Genomic DNA, 20879 nt, shown 5'->3' on the forward strand with positions numbered 1-20879 from the left:
TGGTCCAAAATAAGTAAAACTGGCTTCAATCAGGGCCAGGGTATTTTTGGTCCTGGCTCCAGCTTGGTGGAACACTCTCCCTGATGAGATCAGGGAGCTCTGGGACCATCAACATTTCTGGAAAGCCTGGAAGACATAGCTGTTCCACCAAGCATATGGTTGAGACCAGGAAACTAGCATCAAAGAAATGCTGACATCCCTACTCATAAAACATCAATACTCTGTCCAGAAAACAAAATATCACTCTAATCCAATTAGCACCCCTCAATAAGGTTTCTAAGGAGGCAATTTTTAATGTATTTAAATTAAAAGCTTATAATAACTGTTTTATTCATGTAAATTAATTTTGTATATCTTCTGTTGTTACCTGCCCTGAGCCAGCTGAGAAGGGAGGGTTATAGAAGTAAAGTTATCTTCTTAATCCTCGCTCATGGCCTGACCCACCAATAGGGGGAGTTCACCAACCAGTGGAACTTCTCAGCAATTGTTTATACACCATCCGCCCTTGTCTATTTCTGGGATGCCATCCCTAGAATTCCAGCTTATCTTCAGACTACAGAGATCAGTTCCCCTGGAGAAAATGGAAGCTTTGAGAGGTGCAAGGAGGGGTTCAGAAGGTACGTATGTGGGTCTGTGCTGCCCCTTGGCCTGCAAGGTTTCATCCAGTTCCCCAAGATGATTAATATCTGTGTGAAACTGCTGAAGGAGATCATCCAGGGATCTGGATTTGAGTTGTTGATATTTAGTTTTCTCTCTTCCTGCAATTCCATGGATGCAGCGAATGTGCAAAACAGGTGTTTGGGAGTGGAGAAGGACACTTAACTCAGATAAAACACAGTGTTGCCAGCTCTGGGTTGGGGAATACCTGGAGACTTTGGAGGTGGAGCTGGGAATGAGCAGGATTTGGGGCAGGGAGGAGCCTCGGTGGAGTATCACGCTATGGAGTCTACCGTCCAAGGCAGCCATTTTCTCCAGGGAGCTGATCTCTTTAGTCTAGAGATGAGCTGTTATTCCTGGGGATCCCAAGGCCTCCCCTGGGGACTGGCATCCATAATATCTCAAGATGTGCTGTGAATGGGATGTACAGCCTGAAAGAGCAGACTTGCTGCCTGGGAATTCTTCTGGACTCTCTGGCAGAAGTGAGGGTATGCTTTATATCTAGGGTTGCAGTTCCAAACTGGAGATTTGAAGGGGTGGACCCAGAGGAGGGTGGGGTTTGAAGGTGTAAAACGGGCCTTTCTCCCAGTTAACTGATTTATATTGCCTGGAGAACAGTTGTAATAGCAGGAGATCTCCAGCCATCACCTGGAGGTTCACAACTTTATATCTGTTGCCTTAGGTTGGTTTGTAAGCTGTTGATAGGGTTACCAACCTCAGGTGGGGCCTACAGTTCTCCTGGAATTACAGTACATTGCAAGGCAATAGAAATCACCCTGGAGGAAAAGGCTGCTTTAGAAGGTGGACTTTATGGGGCTATACCCTGCTGAAGTCTCTCCCCATCCCAAACCTCCAGGATTTTCCCAGCCCAGAGTTGGCAATGCTAGCCGTGGCTGTTCCTGGAGAAAACTGACCAGGGGCCATGATCAAACACCTTGATAACATTTTCTGTCTCAGACTGCCTTTCAAGATGGAGACTTCGGCTGGTCCAGAATGTGTTGGTCAGATGCTGACAGGAGGGCTTGTTGCGGTTAACATATTAAATCAACTTTGCACCAACCATACTGGCTTGAGGTATGTTTCTGGGCTTTGTACAAAGTATTGCTATTGACCTGTTAAGCCCTATAAACAGCTGGGGCTGTGCTCCTTGAGGATTTCCACCTGCATGTTCCTACCTGTACTCACCTAAGGGGGCTTTGCTGTGGGAACCAGCAGTCTTACAGGTACTCCCTTCCCAAGAACTCAGTTGTATCCCCACATTGCAGACCTTCTGGAACTTTTAAAAGGCCTTGCCTGTTTTAGAAGTCCTTTACACAGGTTTTCTGTTATCCCTGGGTTTTAGTTTGTCTTTTTTTTCTGTTGCTGATTGTTGCTGATTGTCATGTTTATGTAATACTTTCTTTGATATGCTTCCTTTTAAAAAGTTGCCTTGGAACATGTTTTATGTATAGAAAAGTGAGCTATAAATTATATAAATAAGCATCATTTCCAAATATAACCCAGATCAAAGGGACTATTTTGAATTGTCAGTAAGAGACCTTCTCAGCCATGGCTTCTGCTTCCCCTGTGCTATGACAGTTCAAGAGAAGAGAGCCTCCTTCTGATGTTTGAAATCTGGCAGCAGGTGGGAAGAAAGCAGGAGGGACAAGTTAGAGTTGCTAGGTCCTCCCTGGTCACCAGCAGGGGGTGGAGGTCAGGTTGGGGAACTCCTGGAGATTTGTGGGTAGAGCATGGTGGGGTACAATGCCATAGAGTCCACCCTGCAAAGCATCCATGTTCTCTAGTTTGGTGTAGTGGTTAGGAGTGCGGACTTCTAATCTGGCAAGCCGGGTTCAATTCTGCACTCTTCCACATGCAACCAGCTGGGTGACCTTGGGTTCGCCACGACACTGATAAAACTGTTCTGACCGGGCAGTGATATCAGGGCTCTCTCAGCCTCACCCACCCCACAGGGTGTCTGTTGTAGGGAGAGGAATGGGAAGGCGACTGTAAGCCGCTTTGAGACTCCTTTGGGTAGAGAAAAGTGGCATATAAGAACCAACTCTTCTTCTTCTTCTGCTGCTGCTGCTGATGATTCTGATTTCTGTAGTCTGGAGATAAACTGTAATTCCAGGGGATCCCCAGGTCCCACCTCAAGGCTGGCATCCCTAACTAATATGGTGGTGGCGCTTGCATAGATTTTGAGGAATAAGTTTCCACTGTCAAGTTTTGGTTACTTCCTGTTATCTGAAGTGTCCAAGGATTGAGTAAGCCTCAGTTTGTGTGAAGACTTGATAAAGAAATGGTAGAGATAGGCCAAGCATGAAACAAAGCCCAAGCACAGATATTCGCCTGAACTGAACACCCAGAAAGGCTGTCATACCAGAAAATCTCCATGCTAAGACAGCAACTTCAAAGAAGTCACACAAAGTGGACCTGTTTATGTCTCTCTTCCCCTTGGCAAGAGCTGGACAGAGGATCTGTAATAGAGTGCAATGCAAGCAGGGACATGACCTCATGGGGACGGCTCCCAAAAACAAATAAATGCTGGGCTACTGTACAGCTGTGATCATGAGCAGCAACACAGATATGCTGCCAGAGCAATGGCACACTACCAGAGGTCAAGTAAGAGCAGGTAGGATCTCAGAGGATATGTGTCATACCAGTCTATGGCTGCTTCCATACACACCAGTTTTGCTCCGCTTTAGCATTCTGTTCTTTTGCAGTAGAAATCTAACCATTGTCTTTCTACGTTTCCCCTACTTTGCTACAACCTTTCCCAAATCTGGTTTTGTAACTCTCATCGTTAAGATGCCTTTTTACACCGTGTGGATGGAAAGGTGCACAAATTTAATGCCTCCCCCCCCCATGCTGTCTTCCTTATCTCAGCCCCGATAAACCTCAGCCTCTGTTCCATCAGAGGACTTTGGGAGCTGTTTCAAAACTTGGTCATCTTCACTGGGAAAAAAAGAAGCATGTCTCCAGCCCTTTCAGTTGCAGGGATAGAAATCCCTACTATGTCATGGCAATAGATTGTTATACCTTTTTACATGATCATGTTTTAGCAATGTCTTCTTTAAAAAAAAAAAAGCCCTCTGGTGATGCTGGGGAGAGGGCAAATAGCAGCTGTGGGGGGTTGTGAAAAGGTAGTTGTAGGGGGAAAGAGTAGGGACGTTAGCCTCCTGGAGGGACTCCTGGAATTACAGCTGATCTCCAGACTACATACATCAGTTCCCTTTAATAAAATGGATGCTTTGGAGGGAGGACTCTGTGACATACTCCACCGGGGTCCCTGTCCTCCCCAGCAGTGGTCCCCAACCTTTTTATCACCGGGGTCCAGTCGATGTTTGGCAATTTTACTGAGGCCGGAGGGGGGTAGTCTTTTGCCAAGGGTCGTCGCCGCCGCCTGAACCCCTGATCCGCTTGCTTTCCTCCCGGCGCCCCTAACTTCCTGCCACCCATTAGGGGGTGCTGCCAACAACAGCTGCACAGTGCCACGCTGAGGGGGCCCTAGCTATGGCAGCCGCCAGAGAGCACCAAAGGTGAGCTGGTGGCAGTGACAAGGCAGCCCCCGAGGCAGCAGCCTGGGAGGAGCCGCGGACAGGTACCAACTGATCCACAGTCTGGTACCAGTCCCCGGCCCAGGGGTTGGGGACAGCTGCTCCCCAGGATCCCTTCCCCAATCTCCAGGAGTTTTCCAGCCTGGATCTGGCAACCCACCTCCCCATCCCCAACCAATGGCTGGGGGGGGGGCTGGCAGCCCTAGGAAAGAGTGTGGAAAACTGCTCTGTGGATGGTCTGTTGCCTCTGCATTTTCTGAGGCAATGACTGATACATGGAGTTATGTGGTCTATTGTCACTATCTGGTGCAGTCTATATCTAAGAGAGGGAGGAAAGTGTATGAAGAAGGCCTTTGCCTGTTGCTTTCTCATTTCTAATTGGCAGTTGTGAAGGAAGCAAGAGGCAGAGCTAAGGCCAGCCTGAGAGGCTCTGAACATATGGGGGATGAGGAAACAGCTAAGTCTTCCAAATTTTCTTACATCAGGGAACTCACTCCACTGGTCTGCTTGAGTTACCCAATATATTGCAGAGGATTCTGGAAAGTGTTCTGGACACACAAATTCTACAGGATCTTGACCAGCTTAGAGAACCTCAATACAATTGCATGGTCTGACTCATGATTCACATGCAACAAACTCCTCAGCACCACCAGATGTGCTTCTGTCTGACATATTCTAGAGCTGCATGTGCCCCTCTAGTCATTGTCAGATTCTTGTGACAGACATAAGGACAGGCAAATGATCTACATCAGGGGTAGTCAACCTGTGGACCTCCAGATGTTCATGGACTACAATTCCCACGAGCCCCTGCCAGCAAACACTGGCAGGGGCTCATGGGAATTGTAGTCCATGAACATCTGGAGGTCCACAGGTTGACTACCCCTGATCTACATGTTACAGGGAACCTGTGTGTGTGTGTGGGAAGGCATTTTACCTTCTTAAACCATGTGTTATTTTCTCACATTAAAGGTGTTTAATCCCTCCCACCCAATTGCTTTAAGCGCAATGGGAGGGGAGGAGGAAGGTGACCTACTATTTCCCCCCTCTCGAGACACTTAGAAACAGGATGGGTGATAGAAACCTTTCCTGCCTCAGCACCTCTTTATCACACGTCTGCCTTGATGATTTTTTAAAATAAACTTACACACTTTTATTCTGCTCAGAAAATGGGGACTGAATTGTGGTTCCCTTCTCTTTTTCTCTTTTTTCTTATAATTTGGGATGTTACGACTGGGTGGGGATAGGGGAATGGAAGATTTGGGCATATTATAGATCAGTTGTTGGCGTTCTGTGTATTGTCACACCCAATAAACTTTGTAAAATTTTTAAAAGGTCAAGCATATAGTTTCGGTGCCATTCAAGGTGCACAACAGAAAAAGAGACAGAATAAATTGACCCATGGGTCACAACTGACCAGGTCTCTTGCACAACCCCAATTGAAATGAATGGGAAATGTGCCATTGCAGGAGGCATGGGCAGGAGAACTTCCTGGTACCTGGTACCCCATATTGTTCAGCAGAAGGAGGGATGCCATATGGGTCTTCTGTCTGGGGGATCACTAGAACATCTCAGCTCTGGCCATTCTTGGTAACTTTCTCACTTCAGGGCCTGGAGGTGCTGCTACTTCCTCTTCCAGCGTAACTTATAAGGACTTTCCCCCTGTGTGTTTATTGAAGTGTAGCATAAAAGGAGCAGATTCACAATCAAGGCGTTGCCTTCCAACTTTTTTCCCTGCATACATTTTTCTTACAATAATAATTCACCAGACTCTGTTCTACCAGCAGCCCGGTCAATGTAATGAAATAAAACACCTTATATGGCTAACATACTATCCGTTATCCTTTTTAGGGTCTTGGCTTACAGAAGATCCGCCTCTGGGGTTTTATAGTCTCGCTGGTATTTATACCAAAAGCATCGTCAGGACAGAGTCCCAGAGGGAAGGAACTCTCTTGCAGACTCGGTGAGTAACAACAGAAAGATTTTGTTAGCAGGAGCCCTCTGAAGGGTCAAAGGGGAAGTGTCTCATTCAGGGAATACATGAGAGTACAACAGCAGTGGCAGAGTTTAAAACTCGTTGCTGCTAAGTCCGCTGAGGACTGCGTCTCCAGATTGTTTTCTGCATGTGCCTCTTTTGGGAACTGGACTATAGGAATGGATTGGGACTATAGGAATGGATTGCTGATTCTCTGGATTTCTTTGAAAACTGCTTCTCTGGATGATATTTGGTGGGGTTATTTGGGAAATAGAGCCCTAAGCTCTGCAGTTCCATTGAAGAATTTCTTCCTGGGGTGTGTGTGCACATTTGTATATTTCATGTGAAGCCTAGCTACAAAGGAAGTAAGATGTTGCATCCCAGGGCTTGCTGTTCTTGTGATGTGGGGTTTACCGGGGTGCCTGTGTGTCTGCTTTAGTTTGTCCTTTATTGTGGGGTTTTTTTTTTTTTTGGTAGATAGATATGAGGTCAGTACCTTGAAGAGTTTACAGTCCAGTGTACAACTCTGCAAAGGAAACTAATTCAGCTCTGAGAGCAGATTAGAAATGGAATTTGGTAGCTTGAACATCTGCTCGGGAAAGTAAAAAAAAAAAAACACAACACAGGCTAGTGATAGCAAATAATTTGAAATGATCTGTCCTGATGCTGTTGATTGCTTAGTTCCTATAGTCCTGTTCCCCTTAATAGGTTGGTGTTCTTTTCAATGCCATCTGAAACCAATAACAGCTATTTTCAAGACCAAATAGTTCCATCTTGCCTGATATTGCATGTGTTGTGTCCGGATCTGAAAGAAAAATGTGGGGAGTGGCCTTTTTTTTGGAAGCCAGGGGCTGGCAAGATTATTTCCATTTTTGGGAAAAGCTTGTGAGGTACCTCATGTTTCTGTTTACTCTCACCCAGACTGGAGTGGTATGCTACACTCGCTCTCTGATTCATGCTTGGAGCTTTTGCGATGAGCGGAAAGATCTGAGCCTCTTGCACAAGAACTGAAAGGGAGCCCTGAGAGCAGATAATAATATTTTGGCGGTAGATTGTTATAGACATATTTTTTTCCTAAAACATGTTCATTGAAGATTAAACAATATTGGTGTGTAATCCCAAAGATCAGAGTTCAGGATTCTGATCCTTCCATGCCGTTCGCAATCCACTAAAGCAGTGATTGATATCCCCCCCCCCAATAAAAAAGTTCCAACCCTGAGATTTGTGAGAAAATGCTGTTCTCTGATCTGGACCTTTGTTTGTGTGGTCCTGAGTTAGAGGAAGGGATCTCTCCACTCTTCCACTTCATACATTCTAAGGACAAGCTTTGGTACTTGAAAAAAATGTCAAGGGGAGAGCCTTGATGAACCCAGGAACCAGTTTAGCCTTTTAATGCCAACAGATCGTAGATTCTGGTTCTCTTGCTTGCAAATGTGCAAACTTTGGGATTTATTTTCCTTTGGGATTCCTTAGGATAGCCTCTGAAATTTGAACTTGATATTTAAATAAGGGTATTTCTTTCAATGTAGAAGTGATGATTAAAAATAGCTTTGAACTGACATCAAGGCCACCAAATTTCCATGCAATTTTATCTGCTCATATTGCTTTGGACCATGTTCATTGGACAGGAATCCAATGAAGCAGAATGCAAGGGTTCTAGGGCTCAGGCATACAAGGAAAAGGTTGAGGTAATGATATACTGTGGCCAGGGATAAAATGTTCAAAACGTGATGTTGGCACTGCTGGTTTCAAGTAAGAGATGGGTGTTGCTGGAACAGACCAAGGCTCATTTGGTCCAGCATTCATTTTCCATCTATGGCCAGCCAGATGTTCCAGCAAGATTCCCAAACAGGGTTTGAGGACCATTCCCTGTTGCTTACTTGTAGCATTTGGTATTCAGAGACCAATTGCCTGTGCACTAGAGCAGGGGTAGTCAACCTGTGGTCCCGCAGATGTCCATGGACTACAATTCCCATGAGCCCCTGCCAGCATTTGCTTTCAGGGGCTCGTGGGAATTGTAGTCCATGGACATCTGAAGGACCACAGGTTGACTACCCCTGCACTAGAGGACACATATATAGCTGATTATTATGTTGTTCAGCCTATCATTCTCTGTGAATTTTCCCAGTCCTTTTTGACACCCATATAAACGGATAAACATACCTAGACATATTAGCTTGCTTTCTCAAGTTGTTTCATAAAGGAAAGTAATAGATGTAATACTGTTTTGTTACCAGATCTGCTGGTCTAGGCCCCAAATCAGTTAGAGGTCAGTTCCCTTTAGTTGAGAATCAGTATGGTATAATGATTAGGCACTGAGACTTCCAGACTGCTGTAGTGGTTGGGAGTGGTGGCTTCTAATTTGGAGAACTGGGTTTCTCCACATGCAGCCAGCTGGGTGACCTTGGGCCAGTCACAGTTCTATCAGAGCAATCTCAGACCGACCTACCTCACAGGGTGTCTGTTGTGGGGAGAGGATAGGTAGGCAATTGTAAGCCACTTTGAGATTCATTTGGGTAGTAAAAAGTGGGGTACAAAAAACCACATTCAAGCCTACATTCAGCCATGAGGCCCATGATTTGGGCCAGTCACTCTAAGACTAACCTACCTCACAAGATTGTTGTGAAAATGAGATGGAGACAAGGAAGACTATGTACACTGTTCGGAACTCCTTAAGAAACGGCAAGAGGCAAGATAAAAATGCAATGGATCGATGAAGTGGCTCCCAAGTGAGCATGCCTTTCTTTCATGAGGATCTCAGTTTTGCACAGTAATGTGTTTTCTTGCATCTCTAAATGTTGCATCTTTACAGCTGTTGCATCTTTCAACATTTTTAGTTTGCAAGTAGAAAAGGAGTCAGAGGAGAGCTCCCAAGGATGTTGAAAGGTCAGGCAGGCCAATTACACGTAGACCTAACCAAAGTACAGAGGTGTAAGGCATCTTGGGAACTGCAGTTTGTGGGGATCAATTTCTTAGTGACTCCTAATTGCCTTCACTGTACCGTGCTTCCACAGTGTTAAGCCAGTGTGTGTCTTCTGCAAAGATGCCTTCTGGGGCGAACTGTTGCAATCTGTTGGACCCACTGGCTCCTCCTAATCGACTCTGTTACTCTAACCCCACTTCCAACCCCGTTGCTATACATTGAACCTTCCTCTTGTTGGCAATAGCATTTTTTAGTCCTGCGTCTGCAAAGAACTACTGTGTCTTCTATACTGCATCATAAAATCTGACTTGGTCTTGCTCCTCCAGGTCCCCTGTGCCCCACCGCCTCTTATTTCAGCCATGTGTGAAGAAGAGACAACCGCCCTTGTTTGCGACAATGGCTCTGGGCTGTGCAAGGCTGGCTTTGCCGGTGACGATGCCCCCCGTGCGGTTTTCCCATCCATTGTGGGCCGCCCACGTCATCAGGTTTGTGGGTTTGAATCCCTTTTGGGTATTTTACGAATGGTGCCTTGTGGGCTTAGATTGAAGTAACTCTGCAAAGGGCTGTCACTAGGTGCGGTTTGATAGCCAGGGTTCCAGCTGGACAGGTAGGGGAAGAGTGGTACTATCTCCAGAGAGCACTTCATTCTTCAAGCACCAATCTGTTGGTAATCCCTGGCCCCAAAGACATCTGCTTGACTCTGACCAAGCTGAAAAAGCCCTGGCTCCAGCTTGGTGGAATGAGTTGCCAGATGAGATTAGCAGGGCTCTGATGAAGCCATCGCAGTTCCACAGGGCCTGTAAGACAGCACTCTTTTACCAGGCCTGTGTTTGAGTCCATGGCAGCTTAATATCATGTGGGCCTCCCTCCCCTCTTCTCAGGTTCTCCCCCCCCCTTGCCCTTTTACTCTTGTGTCACCATGCGTGTAGGCAACTCTGAAGGTCTGACTGAAGCTTGTGGGGAGGGGTGGTATATAAGCCAAATAATAAATAAAATAAATAAGCACATGACCCAGTCTTAAGCCAGAATTGTCGGTATCTCTGGCTCTTAATCTTCCTGTCTATTAATGAGTCCACAGAGGATGCAGCATAATACATGGTGGTTGTTGGACAGGAAACCTTGTGTTCACCTGTTCCTGTGTTCTCTGAGCTGCTTGTGAACTATTTTCCTTCACCGGCTGGGAAATGGATGGTCCATGAGTTAGGTGAGCTACTTCTGATGAATAACACGTTAGGTGTGAACAGTGCAAAGTTGACTGCAGAGGGAAAGTGGCCTGGTGCCAGCAAAGTCTGAAGCATCTAGCTGTCTTCTGCAGAGAGGGCTCGTTCCAAAGGCTGAGCTGCACCTGGTTCCTTGTCAGTCTTTCCACAGTATGCTGCACAAAACCTGCCAAGCAGATGCTCACTGGGAGTTCCAAGGGTAAAACTTGATTTCCAGGATTTGGAAATCAGGACTGGGACCTCAGCATGTGGGAACAGACTGAAGATCCCTCACCTTGCAGGCCATCCTTAAAGTCCTCACACAGTGGTTTTATTACACGGCTCAAAACCAGGAGGCTGGTACGTGCCCTGTTTGGGAAGCTGAAATCACAAAAAAATCCTGAACTGGGGCTGACTAGAATACAATTAAAGTAAACAGTAAACCAATGAAAAAAGATGATTGTTTTTTCCCAAAATTGGTCATCTTCACCAAAGCACCATCCGGTAGCAACCACTTAAAAATTTTTTCCTTCAGTGACAAAGACTTCACAAGAGGTCTAACAGACCCTGGAGTAAATTTCAAATAGTAAATACAGATTTCTGAAGGAAATAAACAATACAATACACACAATACAAACAAACCATGATTGTTTATGCACTGAGAACTTCACTGCCCCAGCTCCTGTGCAGGAGTACAAATCGGGGGCGGATGAAGTACACCAGGCCAAATGCTCCCCCATGTGGGTGCAGGAAGAGGTGGGGCAACCTGCCATGACTACAACCTGCAGCCTGGCATGAAACCTCCAGTCCATGAGTTGCACGTTTCCAAAATTGTGTTCCCAAGGAGGACCTACTTTCAGTATGGCAAAAAGCCCGAGTAGAAGCCCAAGCTCAGGAAGCTGGCATGCAGGCCGCCTGTGTACACACAGCCCCCAAGAGGGCAAACAGTAGGTACCCAGTGTTGGTTCACGTCAGGAAAATGGTGCATTGGTGTGGGAGGGGGATTCAGCTCCTGTACTGGCTGTTGAGCAGTCTGGTTCAAAGACTTACGATGTCTACATTGCATTACAATAATTTTACACTGTTCAAACACTCAAAGCACTTCATGTATGTTATAGTTCCTCCTCAGTCTAAAACTCCACTGGGGTCTGCTGCTGTGCTGTGACTGGGGGCTCCTTGCTCATACAGAGCCAGTATGGAGAAGTTAAGAGTGGTGGAGAACCGGGTATGAGTCCCCACTCCTCCTCCACATGAAGCCTGGAGGCTCTTGGCCCAGTCACAGGCCTCTCAGCTGTCTCAGCCCCACCTACCTCATAAGGTGCCTGTTGTGGGGAGAGGAAGGGAAAGTGATTGTAAGCCACATCCTCTTCACTATAGGGCTGCCACCTCTGGGTTGAGAAATCCGTAGAGATTTGAGGGGAGGCCTTGGGGCAGGGGTAGTCAAACTGCGGCTCTCCAGATGTCCATGGACTACAATTCCCATGATTAAATGCTGGCAGGGGCTCATGGAAATTGTAGTCCATGGACATCTGGAGGGCCGCAGTTTGACTACCCCTGCCCTGGGGAGTACGGAATCCAGGAGTGGAGTGAGCTCAGCAGGGGATGTGATGCCATGAAATCAACCCATCAAAACTTCTGTTTCTTCCAGGGCAATTGAGCTCTGTAGTTTGGCAATCAATCATTCTGTGAGAACTCCAAGCCACATCTAATTGGTTATCACAACACTCCCTGGGGGGAAGGCTCTTATTTCGGTAGAATAGGCCATGATCCAGTGCTGACAAATGGAAAGCTATGTATATAAATGGTTGTGTTTTTTGTAAGAGTCTTAAGATAAGTCCTCTGGTGTCTTTGAATCCCTTCTACCAAGGAGTTTATTATTTTCTCATTTTGGTTCCTTAGGGCGTGATGGTGGGAATGGGCCAGAAAGACAGCTATGTAGGGGACGAGGCTCAAAGCAAGAGGGGAATCCTTACTCTCAAATACCCCATTGAACATGGCATCATCACCAACTGGGACGACATGGAAAAGGTGTGGTGAGGAATTTGGTGCATTTTAAATTCCCATTTTTATTGAAAATATATACATATCTATATTTATATACGAACACATGGAGCTGCCTTATAATGAAATTAAAATGTCCATGAACTAGACATGATGTCTCTGTTGCTTCTTAGAGTTGTCATCAGCTGTTAATTGCCTACAGAAGCCAAAGACGCATTAACATGTAATATGAATATATAAATTACTGCTTTTCATAAACACCATTTGAAAACTGTTTTGCTACTCAATTGTGAGCTGTTGTTTTTCCACTTTTTCCAGATCTGGCACCATTCTTTCTACAATGAACTGCGAGTAGCTCCCGAGGAACACCCCACTCTACTCACAGAAGCACCTCTGAACCCCAAGGCAAACCGAGAAAAGATGACTCAGGTGAAACCAGTCAGGCCGGCTGTTCCAGAGTGCTCAGCTGCTCTGGGAAGGGGAATTCTCATCCATCTCCTGCAGCTGGCCCCATTGAAAGTGCTGCTTAGACAGCTCCTGCCTGCTGCACAAGAAATCTATAAAGCCTGGCAGCTTTATATGACCCTTACAATGATCCCCTGACTCCACAGCTCAGGAAAGAACCTAGTGACAGCACTGCCTGCACATCCTAACAAGCAAACTGGCCATGCACTCTGTTTTTGAGTTTGGTTCAGCTGTGGCTGGTGCATCAGAGGAAATGTGCCCATGTGTATAGGAGCAGCCTTAAGCATTAGGCACATTGAGGTGACCACTTTTGGTCATGGATTTTGGGAATATCAAGAATTGTGGGTTTGCAATGCAATCCTGAACAGAGTTATCCCCTCCTAAGCCCATTGACTTGAATGGACTTTAAAGGAGGGTGTAACTCTATTCAGAATTGCACTGTTAAGTGATGTAAAGAGTTGTGGCAAACAATCCATCAGGGAGTTTTCTTGAGCAAGTTACATGGATCTATAGAGAGCACTGTTGTGTCTTTGTGTGGCTCCAGTTCATTCCAGTAGGGCTGATACAAGAGTATTTCCATGGTTACCACTGGACTGTGTTGTCTTAATAACTGGGGAAAGAAGGGAACCATTTTAGTGTCTGTATGTAGCTGCAAAGACTGCAGGTTAAAGTGGGAGGGGCTTTAAAACCCTTTCCCTTTGCACAGATTTCTCTTTGAAAATCACCACCCTCAAACAGCTTTTATACTCTCTGAGGAGAGAAACTGTAGGGATCATTTTTCTCCACAGTGCAGGAAAAAAGCAGTTTGGGAAGTGGCTGTGTTTGCTACAAAGTGTGAGGGGGTGGGACCGCAAATCTCACACATATCACACTTAAAATCAAAGCCCTCTGAAGCTGCATTCTGTGAAAATGAAAACTGGAATTAAACAAATTTAGCCTCATATCTATGGTCCCATGACATCTTGAGCTAGTTCTTGAGTTGAAGCACTCCTGAAAGAACCCCATGCCTTCATCTTTGCTGCTTCTTCTCTTCCAGATTATGTTTGAAACCTTCAATGTTCCTGCCATGTATGTTGCAATCCAAGCAGTGCTGTCTCTTTACGCATCTGGCCGTACCACTGGTAAGTACATGGTTTCTGTGCTGTAGAAGTACCGAGTTCAGTTTACTTCAAGTTTGGGAGGGGATTAACTGTTGGCACACTGCCTGTTTACATGTAAACTGCTGCCTTATCTGGGGAGTCACTTCCTACTGTTTCTAGAAGAAGCCATTTTGAGTTTCAGGGCACACTATATTTAGTGGAAAGGAAGGTGACCTTGAATATAACACAGCACCCTTAAAAATGCTATATGCTCACACAAAATTATTACTGGACATAACTAACTTGTATGCAAATATAAGTCAACATCCTCCTTTTTATAGCATAGCTGTAAAAGAACCCCTACTCTTCAATTTCAGCAAATACTACAGAATTATTCTGGTTTTGCAGTTACCTTCTTCTGGGCTCCTGAAGGACAACTGATCTGGCAGGAGGGGCTATAGGTCTCCAAAAGTCAAAGTATACATTGCATGTGACATCTGCAGTTGGTTTTCTCCCAGTGTTTCCATTAAAGAACAGCCACGGGAGGTCCAATGGGGCCAGTTACACACATACACACATGCATGTTCCTTTATATAAACTGGCCCCTCTGGTGCTAACTGATCAAGAAAAAAGACAGATGCTACATCATGTCACAGTTGCCACAAGTGAGCCAAGCATTGGCTGTTGAGACTTTGGACATTCCCTTGGAGACAGCCTGGAAAAAGTCAATGGGATTATAAACAAGTTCCCTGGGTTTACCTTTGTTCTCCCTTAGCAGCTAATTCTCCATGCTTTTGCTTCCTCTAAGAACGATTAGCCAAAGGAAGAGAAGATAAGTAGGCATAAATAACCAGTGGCTCTAGTTCCACCAAGCCTTCTGTTCTAATAGGAGAGCTTCTAGATGCCCAAGAATTCTGTTACAGAATTCTCCTGATTCTCATGCAATCCCAGTTTCCAGAATTCTTTGGGCGAAGCCAGATCAGTGAAAGAAATATGACATCGTATAAGATTGGTGTATAAGCCTACCATAGAGTCTGAGAACACAGAGCTATAGATCTCATGATAAACTGAGGGAGGCTGCTGCTGTAATCAGGCTGCAGCTCAGTTGTGAGCATGAACCTGTAAGGATTTTGGGGGGTTTTGGACCTTGAAGACAGCCCAGGCAATTGGTAAGTGGCATCAGCACTGGTGGAGCCATTCATGTTGATCTCCTTCACGACAGGACTTGTATGATATGATATTTCTTCAGAGAGGGTGAGCTGAAACAGAACTAGAGCAGAGAGGGTGAACTGAAACAAGGCAACCCTTCAACTGGCTCAACACATCCTGTGGGTGCATGGGCTATAGCTTCCATTAGACACCTACGCACATAGGACTGTCCTGTTAAAAATACATGCCCATGACTTAATGCCTGCAACATCATTTACACATGTAAATGAATTAGGAAAAAAATTAAATCCTTCTGATGACTTTCTCTGCAACAGCAGTCCTGTTTAGGCAGAACTAGTTCAGCAGTAAGATTTAAATTTAATCATGCTGAGAGATCAAGCAATGTGCATGCATGTTATGAACCAACTCTTACAAACTCTTTTGATTAAAATCCACATTATCCTTAGACTGTGATTTGAATGGTGGAAGCTTCATTCTGGGCAATGTTGTTCACATCCATTTCTGACCAAATGAACTTTTTATGATTAAGTGATACGGATGTTTTAATAGCTCATTATATTCCCACAGAGGAGAGGAAAATGGGAAGCCCACGGTTCATTATCTTGTTTTTCTCTTGCTCTTGTCTGTAGGTATAGTTCTGGACTCTGGTGATGGTGTCACTCACAATGTGCCCATTTATGAAGGCTATGCCTTGCCTCATGCGATCATGCGTCTTGACCTGGCTGGTCGTGACCTTACAGATTACCTCATGAAGATCCTTACAGAGAGGGGCTACTCTTTTGTCACCACTGGTGAGGAAGTACTGGCTCAACTGGACTGGCTTTAATTATTTATTTAACTCTACCCTAGCATTAGTTTTCCAGTATGCATATAGTATGAATAGGGACACTTTCTGTTCAAAATGTGCACTGGGAAACCCCGCTGCATATGTTGACTTCTTGTTAAATGTCCTCATTATTGAGATATGGATTGGGGTGAGTGGTTTGCATTTAGATTACTTTTCATTTTTATCTTAACTTATGCTATCTCTTAACTTATACCATTACTACAAAAGTAAATACATTTTAAAGAGTTTATGCAGTCATCGTTCCTCCACAAGGGGACGATAGGAATTGTAGTTTTTGGAATATACTGAAAATTCCTAATAAAGGGATTCTGCCAGAATCATTTTTCAGTGTTCAATTAAGGGGATCCAATGAGGGGATATAAGAAGTCTGATAGGTCAGTTCCATATTTATTATCTGGTTTAAGGACTGCTGTCAAAGGAACTAGATTCAAGGTCAAGTAGTACGGATGTTAACAAAAAGATGCTATTGAGTCCCTCTGACTCAATCTGACCTTTATCATCAGATGCATAATTCAAATGCTAGCTGATAATCCTAAAGTTGGTGAATAACTGGAAGGATAAAGTGGTGATATGAGGCAATAGGGTTTGGAAAACCAATATCCTAATAAAAGGGTTGCATAGAAGAACTTCCAGGCCACTTTGCAGTCCCTTCTTTCTGCTATCTGTAGGGCCACAACAAATCTCCCATAAGAGGTGATCACCGTATCCATAATAAAGATATCTCTGGTATAACTCACTTCTGTTTTATGCAGCTGAACGAGAAATTGTGCGCGACATCAAGGAGAAACTGTGCTATGTTGCTCTGGACTTTGAGAATGAGATGGCCACAGCTGCTTCCTCATCCTCCCTAGAAAAGAGCTATGAGCTCCCTGATGGGCAAGTCATCACCATTGGTAATGAGCGATTCCGTTGCCCAGAAACCCTCTTCCAGCCATCCTTTATTGGTGAGTCCCCATCCCTGGAACAAAAGGTAGTCAGAACTGAGGTCAAAGGGCCAGAAGTGATGCAAAGAAGAGAGTTTTTCCAACTCTCTTGGGATTTCTTTCCAATTCAGTTTTGGATATTTAAATCTGGATGGTGGAATAAATTATGAATGGGTGAATAATCTGTATAATATATTATCATCCTAGGATTAGAATGATCAAGTGAGATTTGAAATTATGCTAATAATTTGCCTCCAGTTAAATTTTAAAAAAATCATAGAGGCAAATAGCAGATGCTTTGGTTTCCTCACTTCCAGTTTTTCCCACTGCTACTTTAACAACAGTGGTAAGAAAAGAAGGCAGAGAGCTGGTCCCCAAAAGAGAAGACCAAATGATGGCAAGCTATTGGTACAGCTGAGGAAAAGAATGCTGATGTGGATGAAACCTTAAGGAAGTTTTCCTGAATTCCCACCTGAATTTGAAAGAACCTATCACTGAGTGTGTATAATTTCCCACAGGCATGGAATCTGCTGGTATTCATGAGACAACTTACAATTCCATTATGAAGTGTGACATCGACATCCGCAAAGACCTCTATGCCAATAATGTGCTTTCAGGAGGTACCACCATGTACCCTGGTATTGCAGACAGAATGCAAAAGGAGATCACAGCCTTAGCCCCCAGCACAATGAAGATTAAGGTGTGTTTCGCCTATTTTCTTTTGGATTTAATAGGTCCTTTAAGGCATGTTTCCTCACAACCCATCTGCAACCATCCGGTTCCAATCTTGTGTCACTGCTGGATTCTGCATCTGAAAACATTCTAAATGAAGCACTTCAGCTTATACAAACTGAGACTCACAAACTGAGACACTCCTTTCACAATGATCTGAAAGTAGACTTAAAATGGTATTTCCACACAAAACTTAATAAGCTTCTTAATTAATATATTAAAACAGAACTTATTAAAAATTTCACCCAAAAAAACTAACAGTACCCATCCTCACTACATGTTTACTCAGAAAAAAGCTCAGTTCATCAAAAAATCTAATTTTTCCCTGCCACTATCCCTTTAATTTCCTCCATTAAGTACTTAAAAATGCTTCAGCTATTTTATCTCCAAGTACATGCTTCCTATTAACTAGTATGGCCCTGACATTTCTGAATTAGTCCACTACAGTTGCCTGCATATGTGCATGTTCATGCTTTAATTGTTCTTTACATTCAGAGCAACTGCTCCTTAACTTTTACTTTCTTTTACAATCATGAAAAAAGTAAAGAGCGGTTATTTTGGTCACAAAGTGTAATTTCACACACCAACCAATTCAGGAAGGCTGCAGAACAAAACTGTCACATCACTAAGAAGCTGAGAAACAGAAGCTTTTTTAAAGCAAGTTTGTGGAAGACAATTCAAGGAATTACAGCTCTGGGAATCCTTAGTAGCACTTTGCTAGTCTATACCAGACATGATGGGGCTACAATTGGATATGGAATAAAGGAAAGTTTGATGAGGGGATAGATAAAAACAGAAAACACTGAAAAGCCACAACATTGCCTGGACATAAAACCTGAATGACCAAATAGTTTGTGTTCCATACTAACTGGCCAGTGTAGTAGTTATGAACTTACACTGGCAGAGATCTCCAGAAATGGACACAGCAGTTGGTCAGTTCTTTTTTTTTGGTTCCTGCTAAAAGGAAGGAAGGGAGGCTGACTTATTCACATTCCTTTAACAATAGTTTAATCTGCAAAAGCCTGAATTTGAAGCTTTTCCAAGATGTGGAGATAAACGTTACCAAATTCTTCAAATTATCTTTCTTTAATAAAGGCAAAATAGAGTTTAGTTTACAAGGTGCCATACATTCTTATTTTTCTCTTTGTTATTTTATTTTATTGTAGAAGTCCTTCTTACTTTTTGAGAACAGAGTTTGTTGTATCAGTGGTCCCACTTCACACGTTTGTGCAGAAATTTCACTTTCAAATTGAATTATGGCTCTGGATTTTCATTTCATAATGAATCCAAGACATGTTTGATCCAGTTCCATGCACTAACCCTGATTTGCAAATATTTTGACAGATCATTGCCCCTCCTGAGCGCAAATATTCCGTTTGGATTGGAGGATCCATCTTGGCTTCCCTTTCCACTTTCCAGCAGATGTGGATCAGCAAACCAGAATATGATGAAGCCGGCCCTTCAATTGTGCACAGGAAGTGTTTCTAAAGACCACAGCTAGATTATTCAAGAGCATGGAGCTTTCCTTATTTTGCAATTCTTTCTAACCTTCAATAAGCATTAAAACTTTTTCAAACCAGCACTGTCTGTCATCTCTTGCCCTTTGCTTTCCCTCACATCACTGAGCTCAGCTTGGAAGGAAAACCCCATAGCGTCATCATAAGTCAGCTATGACTGGACAGCAAAAACTCCCCCAAAACCTGCTTTCATACAAGGATGCTTTTGACTTGCTTGGTATGACTCCACTATTTTGCATTCAGTTACATTCAACTGGAAGTGTAATTCCATATGCTGTTTAATAAGGTGCTGGAATCTTCACAAATAACTAGCATTGCTCAAATCCCAAGAGCAGATTCTACCATAAGTTGACTTCAGATGTAAGTGCTGTTTCACAAAGAACCTTCTCTGCAGTTTTCATCTGCTTATTACTTACCAGTTATTTATCCATTTGCTTACAGACTGATCAGTTATTTCATAATGCCCTAGATTCAATTATTCCTAATCTAGAGCTGTCAAATCTACCCTCAGGCATTAACAGTGTAATGGGCTGGTCCTATCTACTCTCCCCATAGTTTTACTTCGGGCATGCCTCACCCTGCCTTGCCTGGATCAAAGTGGATAGCAACCCTACCTTACTTTTAGCCTTTATAACATTCTCCTGCCACCCCCAAGGTAAAAAAAAATACAGACATTCAGGACGCAACTAGATGAAGCTTTCTTATGTGAATTAGACTATCACTCCATCAAAGTCAATATCAGCTATTCAGACTGGCAAGAGCTCTCTAGGATCTCAGACAGAGGTCTTTCCCATCACCCCCAGCCAGGTCCTTTTCAGGGGTAGTCAACCTGTGGTCCTCCAGATGTCCATGGACTACAATTCCCATGGAATTCCCATGGGAATTGTAGTCCATGGACATCTGGAGGACCACAGGTTGACTACCCCACCTTAAACTGTGGGAAATGCCAGAAGTTGAACCTGGGACCATCTGCACACAAAACAGAGGCTCTTTCACTGAACCATATCCTCTCTAAGGAACATCTTTATAACATCTCTAGACCGGTTAGTAAATTCTTGTGACATCTTTGAAACAACTATGGAAACTGTAGAAGGTGCTAAGAAAGATACCTCAAGTCTTTCTTCAAATTTTATGTCCTATGGTTTTGGGGGTTGGGAACTGAGTAGTTTAAGCAGCCGTCAAGCTGGACAGACTTCTTGGGTGCCTAAAATTACGGGGATGTGACTCATAAACAGCATCACATATTTCATACGTTTTAGGAGACACCTGAACTTTCTGAAGTGTTCATCTAAAATACAAAAGCAGAGGTCCCAGCAGCACAATATGTATCCTGTGAGGTGACCACCGGGGCCAAGACTAGAGATTGGCTGCACCTGCAGAATCCGTGTTCCTACCTAAGTAATGTGTGAAACTTGCTCAAGCAATCGGGACACGGTGACTTTTCCTGTACCTGAACGAACTTGGGAGTCCGGCGGCACTTTTAAGATCAATGACGTTTAATTCTGGGTACAACAAACTTGTACCCAGTTCAGTGGCCCCCTTTAAGGTCACCAAAGATTTATTCGAGGCGTGAGCTTCCGTGTGCATGCACACTTCCCCAGACTTGCACACAACCTGCATGCACACGAAGGCTCACGCCATGAATAAACCTTTGGTGGTCTTAAAGGTGCCATTGGACTCATATTTTGCTGTGCTACTTCAGACCACCACGGCTACCCACTTGGAGAATTCTGGGTCCAAGCTTTCGTGTGCATGCACGCCTCCTCAGGTACCTGTACGCGTCCTGTGCCATAACGTGGTTTAAATGCCGTTGCCAGCAGCTACAGCTCAGCCTCCCGCTCCCTGAAAGGCCGCC

The 20879-nt window shown here is 44.3% G+C and overlaps 1 protein-coding gene across 1 annotated transcript; it reads left to right on the forward strand.

The window, feature by feature from the left end:
• Positions 1 to 6027: 6027 nt before the first annotated feature.
• Positions 6028 to 19086, forward strand: ACTG2 (actin gamma 2, smooth muscle). The gene is made up of 9 exons (XM_077304928.1): positions 6028 to 6156; positions 9418 to 9576; positions 12190 to 12318; positions 12610 to 12720; positions 13793 to 13877; positions 15635 to 15796; positions 16605 to 16796; positions 17294 to 17475; positions 18852 to 19086. The coding sequence occupies exons 2-9, from the start codon at positions 9451 to 9453 to the stop codon at positions 18993 to 18995; spliced, it is 1131 nt and encodes a 376-aa protein (XP_077161043.1). The 5' UTR covers positions 6028 to 6156; positions 9418 to 9450; the 3' UTR covers positions 18996 to 19086.
• The last annotated feature ends 1793 nt before the right edge of the window (positions 19087 to 20879 follow it).

The sequence above is a fragment of the Paroedura picta genome, chromosome 12, assembly GCF_049243985.1.
Source record: "Paroedura picta isolate Pp20150507F chromosome 12, Ppicta_v3.0, whole genome shotgun sequence".
Lineage (NCBI taxonomy): Eukaryota > Metazoa > Chordata > Lepidosauria > Squamata > Gekkonidae > Paroedura > Paroedura picta.

Coding starts and splice junctions, on each gene's coding strand:
- ACTG2 (XM_077304928.1), top strand. CDS start 9,451: ATGTGTGAAGAAGAGACAACCGCCCTTGTTTGCGACAATGGCTCTGGG. Junction 9,577..12,189: donor TGGGCCGCCCACGTCATCAG/GTTTGTGGGTTT, acceptor TTGGTTCCTTAG/GGCGTGATGGTGGGAATGGG. Junction 15,797..16,604: donor CTACTCTTTTGTCACCACTG/GTGAGGAAGTAC, acceptor TGTTTTATGCAG/CTGAACGAGAAATTGTGCGC.